Source organism: Eptatretus burgeri, chromosome 17 (genome assembly GCF_056783735.1).
Source record: "Eptatretus burgeri isolate ZD-2024b chromosome 17, Ebu_testis_v1, whole genome shotgun sequence".
In the NCBI taxonomy this organism is placed as follows: Eukaryota; Metazoa; Chordata; class Myxini; order Myxiniformes; family Myxinidae; genus Eptatretus; species Eptatretus burgeri.
In genome coordinates, this window is record NC_140977.1 from 9954693 (window position 1) to 9966076 (window position 11384).

The 11384-nt window shown below is 42.4% G+C and overlaps 1 protein-coding gene across 3 annotated transcripts in view; it reads right to left on the reverse strand.

The window, feature by feature from the left end:
• Positions 1–508: 508 nt before the first annotated feature.
• The window catches only part of LOC147009272 (uncharacterized), a 29996-nt gene continuing 19120 nt past the window's right edge, over positions 509–11384 (reverse strand). The window contains exon 4 of one of the 3 annotated variants that reach the window (XM_085862076.1): positions 509–2125. In XM_085862076.1, the coding sequence (XP_085718202.1) occupies positions 2112–2125 (14 nt within the window). In that variant the 3' untranslated portion in view covers positions 509–2111. Of the gene's footprint in view, positions 2126–6524; positions 7833–11384 lie in introns of those variants that run through there. The other 2 variants (XM_085862073.1, XM_085862071.1) reach the window with 2 other exon arrangements.

Genomic DNA, 11384 nt, shown 5'->3' on the forward strand with positions numbered 1-11384 from the left:
GTTTCTCACAACATTTACAAATACCTTGATATGTATTACAAGCACAGGGGGGAAAGTTGGAGATCAAGTTTGTTTTCAAGGCAATCATCAATTCAAACAGTAAAGAAGAAAAAAAATGCAACATATTTCCTCAAGTGTGTGGGACAAGATGGTTCTCGTAAAAGGGTTCACCAAATGTATTTTGAAGAATAATAGTGTTCTACCGTTCTTCACGATGATAAATCAGCAAAGAGATCAGGATTACTTAAATTCACGAGTTACAAATTCATCCGTGTGACATCCTTCAGGGCAAATGTGATGTCACAGATATTGTAGTGTCCACAGCCGATGAACATCAGCCTTGGACTGACATCCTTCAGGGCACATGTGATGTCACAGATATTGTAATGTCCACAGCCGATGAACATCAGCCTTGGACGAATAGCTGGACCATCTTAACTCAGAGGCAAACAGCCAAAATTCTTGGTGGTTATGACGCGCGGGATGGAAATCAGCGAAGGCGCTTTCCTGAACGGAAGCACACAGGTTTATTCTCGAAGCCACAATGAATAAACGAACACAAGGAAATTCAACAATAATTATTTAATGAAAATAAATGAGGTGAAAATGAAAGGTGAGGTAAAACTAAATCCTAATTTGAGACGTCTCCCCTCAATCACAAAAACAGACATGGGGAAAGATAAAATAAAAGAAAATCCCCCCTTCATGCCGGCACTGAGCTTTGTGTCCAGAAATGGCCCTGAGGAGCCTGGTGGTCGTCAAAACTCAGTCATCGCATGGGAAGCGTACAAGATGGTGCAGAGTCGCTCTCTGCGGCGCAACGTACGAGACGTAATTCGTGCGGGCGGTCCTCTTTCGTTCTCCACTCCACCACACCTCCTCCTCACGATCAAAATTGCCAACACCACTCTCTCTCAGTATCAGGTCCACACACGCCAAATGGCACCGCCTTCCTCTTCGATCACCCAAGAGACTGCTGAGAAAGAGCCAAGCGAGGTACTCTTCTTCTTTTTCTTGCTTAAAAGTGCACTAAAAAGGCCAGCCTTCTCCTCGCAGGTGCAAATCAATGACCGCCAATCTTCCTCCTCTTTCAAAAAAAACCCAAGAGATTCTTTCTTGTTCCAACTGCCGTCACTCACCAGAACTCTCCACCTGACGTCACCCTGACCATCCACGAGCCTCGGGGCGTGGTCTGCCGGTTACGATTCCTGGGAGGCGGGGTTTCGTCTGCTCAGGAATGTTTGGTTTCTGTCGGCAGTTGTAAAAACGTGTTCATTTTTTTATGACCGCCTTGTAAATGTAAAAACGTAGGAAAAGGTCACAGGGGCAATCGCATACTGGGAGAAACCAGCCTTAGACCCTACCTCCTTAATACAACACCAACCCCTGTGTGGTGACACGTAAGCAATCTTAAGCTCACAGTTTTCCCGACTTAAATTGCATCGAGATGTCTCCTACCCATCCACGGTCCGTGCTATGCTATACAATCCTATCTTCCCTATGGGATTCCTCCATCTTCCCCCAAAAACACAATATTTCAATGAGAATGTATGAACTGTGGAATAATAAACAAACAGATTGAGTGAGAGAGGTTACTCCACTCGCATGAACCGAACTTTACCAAGTTTGAGAAAATACAACTAAACATTGTGGAATCACCAATCTCTCAGGTCGATTGGCACCTTCTCAAGGATGCACAGAAAATCAGAAACGAGGTGAAAAACTACGGTAAAATATTTATAAACATCGTCAAAAACATGAAAAGCAGGTTTTTTTACAAAAAGTAAAAATGAATAATTGTTCAAAGTATTTTCAACCATCTTCAACCCAGTGTTATAAACACACATGTTGACCTTGAGATTGTAAATTATCATCGTTTTGGTGTCGGACAAACCAAATACAAGAGTGAGTTGCCAGGTTTCACAAACAGTCACACGGCATGAATGTGCACAGTTCAAACATGTTACTAATAAAGAGTTTAAGGAGAAATGCACTGTTCACGTCAGAGTTATGCAGACTTCCACTTGGCCACAAATAATTTCCATCGTTGGTGACGCGGGTTCAAATAGTAATAGGTCCTCCGATATCCAGAGGTGATGTGGAGTGGGATTTCAGGAGGCAGAACCTGATAAAGACAAGAACAAGAATCTGACCTCTGCCACAAAATACAGATTGCAATTGGCAGACCCCCAGTAGAAAAACATGAGCTTCACTGCAGGGTCTAAAATGAGAGATCACACAACACCAAGGAAGCTACAAAACACCTGTTAAAATTGGTGAATGGCTGTGCAAATGACAGGTGCCTTTATGATGATTTTGCTGATTTGAAGTTGAGGTGCGCAAGGCAATCCTTGTATGCAGCAGCAGTCAAAAATCACAAAAGTATCGTCAACATATGATAGAAACACACAAGGTACGAGTCTCGTAGATAAATCCTGGAAGGTATAGTTTTCATGGAAGCCAGCAAAGATTGTTGGCAAGAGTCAGGTCAAGTGGCAATCACACGACTGCACCAAAAACCCAGTAAAATTCCTGCTTATGGTTATACTTCTTTTCCTCTTCATCTCCACATGCATGCACAGCCTTGTCTCAAACCTCAATGTTGTCACTCTTACTTCCATTTGGGCTTGTACCACCTCATATAGGTTAGCTGGCTGGACCTACTCTCCTTCCATAAGTTAGTGTTCACCATTGTCCGAAGCTGTAATCCGGTACCTCCTTCAGGCTTTCGGTATCGTACCGTGAGCGAACTTCTCACCTTGTCCCACAGCCTCACTACTTTCTGGTGTTATGGTTGGGATCGTGTAACCTTCTGCCTCTCAAAAAGCCTGTGGTTCCAAGCTCTTCTTGTGTGGCTGACTTTTCTTCTCCTTCTCCATCAGCCATGTAGCTCTACCAGTCTGCTGCTGATGTCTTCGATTTGAATAGCTGTCCTTTGGGACAGTCATAAAATTTCGAGTTTGTCCACCAACATTTATTTATCTGGCAGCATTTTCTAAATATCCGCTCCCTTGTGTTTGCAGTTTCATATTTGTACTTTCATCGAGCATATTCCCAGGTCCACAGTAACCGCAATTTTACTTTCTTTGAACCATTTTTTTTTCTTATTTTACTTTCCTTGGACCATTTTTTTCTTATTTTACTCCCCAGCAAGTGTAGTGTAAAGCAGGATTAAGCAATTGGTTCACTCTTTCTGTCTGCAGACGTCGGTGTACGATGGAGGAATTACTTTATTTCAATTTAATTTTACATTGTCAACACTGGAGTACACCAATGGAACCATGAATTAGCGCATGAACCTGCAGGTATTCAATAAGTTGGTGTAAGACGGTGCATCAACGGCGGTAAACTTCTGAAAAAAAGACAATAATGCTGCAGCCTTTAAACTTTCATTTAAATTTAATTATATCCTTTAACCCTGCAGAACACAAATAGTATTGTTGGCACATACATAAGCCTCCAGTTTAGCAGTACTTGGAAAAAATAAAAAAAGTCATTTTCCACCATCTCGACCAATCAAATTTGCCGCACACGCTCTCGGCGTTGGAGAATGTCAAGATTCAGACAAAATTGCATCTCATAGGAAATGTCGATTGTTCTCGAAAACACAAGGCAAAAGTTAAAAAGACCCTTCCCATGTCGTATTTATTCTCTCGATTTCCCGGGTTTATGATTTATGATTCATTTTCATGTTTATGATTCATTTTTCTCAGGTGATTGACTGCTCACCTGAGGGAAATTAGCTGATTGTCTGACTTAATCAGTCATTTCCTCAATTCTGTCTTTGGATGCATATTTGTGGACTTTGTTACCATGGCCATCTTTGTATACTTGATCTTCTTTTGAAGATTATACTTTTGACCTTTTCAGTTTGTCCACAAAACATTTTCATATTTAGTTTCCACACTACCTCATGCATAGAATATACTATGTAACAGAGCATTGTCTTGTTTTGTATGGAATAGGTCCCTTCTTTTTACCCTCTTCTGTTCATTTGGAGCTTACGTTGGCCTGGTTTTAACAGACAGGTGTCACCTCCACAGCTTTTTGCTTGGTATGGTTAAATGTATGACAGCGAGGTTAACATATTCTTCTTTCCTGGATAAGCTGCAGTCTTTATTCTTCTCGGCACACATTCTGGCTGCTCAGTGTGAATACACCCCTGCAGCTCAGTCTTTGAGGGGTCTGTGTCCTTTTATCGAATTTTTTTGGTTGTTGTGGTAACCAGTCACTGATGAGCATCCTTTGCAAAAAAGATTCAGAGATGTTCTTCCCCAAGCAGCTCAGACGTCCAGGCTGTTTCTCTGGGACCACCCATGGTACTCTGTGTAGTTGTACAAGTTAAATGCCGAAATCCCTCTTCTCTCGTTGGTTGTAATCTCCATTTGTGGGTTCCATAAGGTTGAACGAAGACCTCCCAGGACTCAAAGTATCCACCTCCTCAGTATTGTATCACAGTTCAAGCACCAAGTTGTGAAGTTTTCCTGGTCCTTCAACTTTGTTCCCAAGGTTTGTTTCACAATCATCACTGAACCCCAACCTGCCTCCAAATGCAGTTCGTTTATAGTAATATTCCTCCATAAAGATTTCAAAATCTCAGTAAGGTTCTTTTTTATTACTCGTTTCCAACGAGCGCTTTTTGTTTGTGTTTCCACGATATGTATGAGACAGGGATATTGAAGTTGTTTTTGAGATATGCTTGTGGATTAATCTGCATACTTTGTTGTGCCTTTGTAAGTGCACCTGTTCTGACAAATTTATCTTCGTCCTGAGAGAAGGTGATGGTGCTTTCTGTTTTTACCTTGCAGAACCGACACGTGTCAGATGGAATCAATCCTGTCATCTTCTTGAAGCCATTGATAAAGTGTCCATGATCTTGGGCCATGATTTGTTTTGATTGGTCATCCATGCCGGTTAAATTCACCTCTTCCTCATAACTCCAATGACCTTGAAGTCTGCTCACAATCAGTGTCGATCTTTTTTAGAATATACCTTCTCTTCTGTCATTCTCCAAAATGGAATTGGTTGTTGAAATTTTGTTTTCTGCTTTTTATTCGTCAATAATTTGGGCTGTGTTTGTTGCTGTTTCAAGTTCAAATGGTGCATCTTCCACTCACACCTGTTCTCGCAAAATTTTGGAAACGCGAGTGACAGATACATTTTCTGCCTTGGAGTCTTAGTGTTTGTGTACAGATTGGATTTGTTAGTCTGATGAATTTTTCATGTACTCAACCAGTGTGACCACTCCTTGGCTTTTTTCACAAGATCTTTGCGATTCGTTGTTCACCTTGGCGTCTTGGTTTTCTACAGATTTTCTTGGCGTATAGGTTTTCTATGATCATCGCTTTTCCGAAACCTTGTGAATTCTTGGCTTTTTTCATTGGCTCACCTTGGCATTTATGAAAATGAGGAGTGGTCACACTGTACTCAACGACTCCGACACTCTTCGATCCATGCACTGGATTGAGTTCCATCACGCCAACACCTCCTTCTCATCTCAGCAGGTACATTCTTGGGTTGAACTGGTTTTGTGGAACATTTTATGGATAGTGAGGAGTTTCCTTGTTTTCCTATCGAGAATGTTTATTTACAATTGTGGAAAGTTTCCTCTCTTGTTGGTTGTAATCTACATTTGTGGGTTTAAGAAGTTGAGAGGAAGTTCTCCCAGAACTCAAAATCTCCACCTCCAATATTTTGATAAAGGATCGTGATTCACGAACGAAACTGCACGTGAAACATCGTTCTCATAGCCTTGTTCCAAGGGCGATTTTCAGAATCTTCACTCAACCTCTGACAGCCTCCACTTGTAGCTCGTTTGTTGTGATATTCACAGGAATTATTTTTTATATACTCACAAAGGGTATTCTGTATCATTCCTGCAGCTCCCACTATCACTGGTACAATTTCAGCTTTCTTCAATTTCCACATCCTCTTGACGTCATTTTTTTCAGATCCTGGTATTTGGTCATTTTTCCTCATTTGTCACATTTAGTCCAAAGTCATTGGGAACTGAGACCTCGATCAAAAATGCATCTTTTCTTCCTTTTGTGTTTGAGCATTGAGCACTATGTCCGGACACAATGCTTTGTTTGCAATGTCCACACTTTACAGGATCATCTCGTCATACATGAGTATTATATGTCCATTTTCAAAGATCGGATTTGGTTTGTGTTTCCATGATTGTTCTGAAACCAGGATGTTGAAATGGTTTCAGATGTGCCAGTGGATTACTCTTCAAACGCTGTCATGTCTTTATGTGTACAGCTGTTCCAACATGAGTCTTTTTCACACCCGAAAAGAGGTGACTGGTACTTTGTTTCTTCCCCACAAAACCTACATTCGCCCGATTGACTCAATCCCACCATTTTCTTGAAGGCATGAGTGTGATGTCCTTGGGCTTGGGCATTGATGATGACTCGTTCTCCATCCCAACTAATTTGACCTCTTCTTGGCCATTCCAATGAGCCTTCCTTTGTCAATACCTATCATGTCAAGCTGTTTTTAAAAAATCTTCCTGCTTTTGTCATTCTCCCATTTTTTCAGAGTATATCTGCGATTTCTTTTTCTGACTTTCCTTCTTTTTTTTCTCCCCCCTTGCAATCATTGCGGCTGTTTCACTCGTTGGTTGTTGTGTCCATCTGAGGGTTTCAGCAAGTGGGCGGGAGTTCTTTGTGTGTACTCTTTGATGGTTCCTTAAATGTGACAATTCAACAAAAGCTTTCGGACACAAACCACTTCTGCAGCTTCTCTCCTCTGTGTAATTTTTCATGTTTCCTTAAAGTTGATGAATGACTGAAGGCATTTGTGCAGAAAGAGCACTTGTGTGGCTTCGATCTTGTGTGTGTTATTTGATGATTCCTTAAATGTGCCAATCGAATAAAGGCTTTCGGGCACAAACCACTTCGGCAGCTTCTCTCCTCTGTGTACTTTTTCATGTTTCCTTAAAGTTGATGAATGACTGAAGGCTTTTGTGCAGAAAGAGCACTTGTGTGGCTTCGATCTTGTGTGTGTTATTTGATGATTCCTTAAATGCGCCAATCGAATAAAGGCTTTCAGACACAAAGAGCACTTGTAAGGCTTCTCTCCTGTGTGCATTTTTTGATGACTCCTTAAATGTGTGGATTGAATGAAGGCTTTCGGACAGAAAGAGCACTTGTAAGGCTTCTCTCCTGTGTGTGCTCTTTGATGATTCCTTAACGTTGATGAGTAAATAAAGGCTTTCGAACACAAAGAGCACTTGTTCGGCTTCTCACCTGTGTGTGTTCTTTGATGTATGTTCAAATCTGATGAGCGACTATACTCCTTGCTGCATATGGTACACTTGAATGGCTTCTCACCTGTGTGTGTTCTTTGATGAATGTGAAAATCTGATGAGCAAGCAAACCCCTTGTTGCAAGTAATACACTTGAATGGCTTCTCTCTTGTGTGCATTCTTTGATGCTTCCTCAAATGTGATGAGTGAGAAAAGACTGCTGGACAAAAAGAACATTTGTGTGCCTTCTCACGTGTGTGCGTTCTTTGATGAATGTGCAAATGCGATGATCGAGCAAACTCCTTCCTGCAAATAGAACACTCGAATGGCTTCTTGTCCTTGTGGAGTCTTTGATGTGGCTTCGAAGATGACAACGTTGGAAATGATTTGCCACATACAGAACACCCGTGTGGTCTCTGACTTCCTTGGAAATTTTTGAGGGTTTCTGTACAGCATTTACAAGACATGCTGCTAAATGTGTCAGTTTCTTGAGTAACAGTCTGTGTCATGTGACAATTGAAAGCTTGCGTGTTGAACAACTGGGAACGGCTGGAACAAGAATCCATTTTCATTTGTTTCTCTGCAAAGACAAGTCACAAAAAGAATCAATAATTTACACTAACTTGTCCACATTTGATATTTATTTCACAATCAACTTAAATATTCTCCATATTTCTGTCCTCCACTCGATGGAGAGGGTCCAGTAAGGATTCGAAATGGAAAAATTTTGGAACTGGCCAAATTAATCAGTTATTGAGCACACACAAACTGCCTTAGTAAATGTTGTTCCATCTTTCTGGACAGTGTTTTACAATCAGACACTTGTCTGATGAATATCACCTTCTCCTTGTTTCGCATGGCGATTAACATACTTCGATCAACATTCTCTTGAATCCATTCATTGATCTACCCCTCCAGCAATCCCTCATTCTTGACAAAATTCGAAAGCTGGTCAAATACTTGGAATATGTCTTTGTGGTGTGGTGGTTTCCCACAGGGCAGGTGTATGTGTCTAGTGCTGTCGTAAGGTGAGCTGTGGTTTACCATTCCTTGCTTTTAGCTATGGCCACCGGAAAGCTCTGTGAGTGAAAAGAAGGCTGAGTGTGCAAGTCCTTACTTCCGGTACATAGCCTCTGCCCTTTCCAAGACTTCCAGACTTCCTCATCATGGTTCACCACAGTAGCAGTGCTCTTGAGGGCACTGGCTAAATGTCTGAAGAATGTCAGAGTAAGTTGGTACCCTCGAGGTGTCGTGTGTATGGTGTCGAGCTGTCGAGGTCCTCAATCTCGGGCAGGTGGAGCTCTTTAGCCTTGGTCGGCAGTCCACCGAGGATAAGGAAAATGATTGCAAATCCCGCTGCTGCCTTGAAGGGTATTCTCTTTTGCCAAAGGCTAGGCCCACAGCTGATCCTGTGTTGGCATCAGGAAGGGCATCTGGCCACAAAAACTTGCCTCAAATATGCCTTTTGGCAAAGTCTTTATTTTTTTTTGTGCTTCCCCATCTGGGTTAGTTGCCATGGTGACATTCGGTAGTGTTGCTGCATTGTCCAGAGGGGTACCTGGCATGTAGTCTTCAGTTGGCACTTACCGTCTGATAGTACAGAAGCCCGAACCCAGTCATAGCATCCTGGGAGGCCGTTCTATCAGCAGGCGAATAATACCCCGTCTGCTTTAGTGCCATGTCATGCATGGATGGGCATCCTTGAACTGCTGGTGTTATGGCATCAAGTCATGCAAGCTTGCTGATGTCTGGGGTTGCTGTGGCATATACTATAGGGGTGGCTTTCATTCTCAGGTTCCCTCACTTTCCTCTTCTTTGAAATATATGGCTGTACAAATTACAAATGAGAGCAAACCTGTCATGCATAAAGCACCCACTCGGCACAACAAGATAGGTGTTAGAGTTTCTAGTCTTAATGTTGGTGTGATGCATGGTAGAGCTGGTGAAATCGTGGAAACTGAGCTGCAGAACATTGGATGTATGCTGTGTGCAAAAAACAAGGGGGAGGGGAGGTGCTGCAAGAATTGTCTCAGGTACAAAGTATAGGTACAAATTATTTTGGATAGGTCGTGACTGGAACTGGTGGTGTTGGGATTATGGTGGCTGAGAAGTGGGTGGAAAAGGTGTTGGAGGTTAGGAGGGTAAATGCAAGAGTTATCATCCTGAAGCTGTTGTCTGATAAGCGTATATCAACAGTCGTATCAACATATGCCCTACAGATAGGATTAAGTGAGGAGGAGAAGGACAAGTTTTGGGACACACTTGTGCATGTTGTTTCAGGTATTAGTGAGAGAGAAGTTGTTGTGATTGGAGGGGATTTAAATGGACATGTTGAAGCATTGGCAGAAGTATGTGAAGGTGTGCATGGTGGGTCAGGTTTCGGAGATAGAAAGACTGAAGGTGTACGAATACTTGAGTTTGGGGATGCTTTAGATATGGTCATCTGCAACACGATGTTGAAGATGAGTCCGAGCAGACTGATCACTTATGAGTTCGGAGGTACAAAGAGCCAGATAGACTACCTTCTAGTTTGGAGATTAGACAGGAAGTTGGTTGAGGATGTAGAAACAATAGGTGGAGAAGAATGTGACTTACAACATCATCTGCTAGCGTGTGATGTAAAGTTAAGTTGAAGCAGGGAAAATCGGAAACTTTACGTCCCAAGGAGAAGAGCATGGAAATTAAGAGATCAGAATGTCAAGGAACATTTCTATAGGGAACTTCTGGAAATGAATCTTGGAAACCCTATGGTTGGAGAGGATATAGAGTTTTTGGAACTCTTTAAAAGATGGGCTGCTGCGTGCTCCTGAAAAGAGATGTGGCTGGTCAAAGGGCCCAGCGAGACATGAGGCTACAAGGTGATGGAATAATGAAGTGGAAATAGCGATTCAAGAAAAAAAGATTCGTTAGGATTTGTAAAAACGGAGGGGATAAGAAGGAATAATTGGTGGCTAAATGTAAGGCAAGAAGGGAAGTTTCCAAGGCTAAAAAATTAGTACTGGATTCACTCTTGCATGTGATAAATAAAGCAGATAGTATTGTGATAAATAATGCAGATGCATGTGATAAATAATGCAGATAGTCGGTTAATATATTGCATGTGATAAATAATGCAGAGGGGAAATATTTAGGATAGCAAGGCAAATGATCAGTCAAAATAAGGATCTCCAAAGCGAGTCACCGACTGGGCATCTTCTGTCATGCAGTCCTTCCTTGGCACACCTGAGCTCCTGACCATATACAAAGCTTCCGTCCGCAGCTTGATGGAGTACTGCTCTCCCCTCTGGGCTGGTGCTCCTGCCTCTCACGTTTCTCGGCTTCACTCTATGGAAACCAAGACATTTAGGATCATTGATATCGCCTGCGATGAGACCGAGTCTTTGCGTCTATTACCGCAGGCTTCTTTGGGTCTATCACCGCAGGTCGGTGGTCTTTCTGTCTTCTACCATCTCCTCTCCAGCCTCCCCCCTGCTCTGTCTGTGATATGTGCATCGCCCCCCTGCTCTGTCTGTGATATGTCCACCCCCCCCCCAATATTGCCGCAGGGCGCTCAAGGTCCTCCACCAACCTCCTTCTGGTAAAACTACCAAAATCAAGAATCACTTCTCACCTTCACTCTTTCAGTCCCCCGGACTCTGTATAGAATTGATTGATGAATTTTATGTGGAGAGTGGCGTGAAAACGGGAAAGCAGGGGGGGCTGAAAAACACCTCAATGGATAGGTTATGAGCTGGAGTTGTGCACCTTGACACTGGTTTTTTGACAGACATGAAGATGCGAGGAAAAAACGGTGTTTTTAATCGCACTAATATATTATATTGCGAGACGCCAACCATGATGACGCTGCTAAACATATCCTTATTTCTGTGTTCCCATAACGGCCTTTAACAACAAGAACGACAGCTTCATTGTTCGAGGGGACTCATATGTTCAAAACAACATACCCTTGTATTTCATTCCTCTTTTTTCGCCGCATTTTGAACAGACTCCTACACTCTCCTCAATTCCACTCTTCCCTCCAGGTCTTTAAAACAGCTGTTCAGCACCATTTCTGATCTTCACCCATCCAAAACCACAATCTTTTCTCCCCACGTTAACCCACCCCAACCCCAGCTCCTTCAAATTCCCTGCT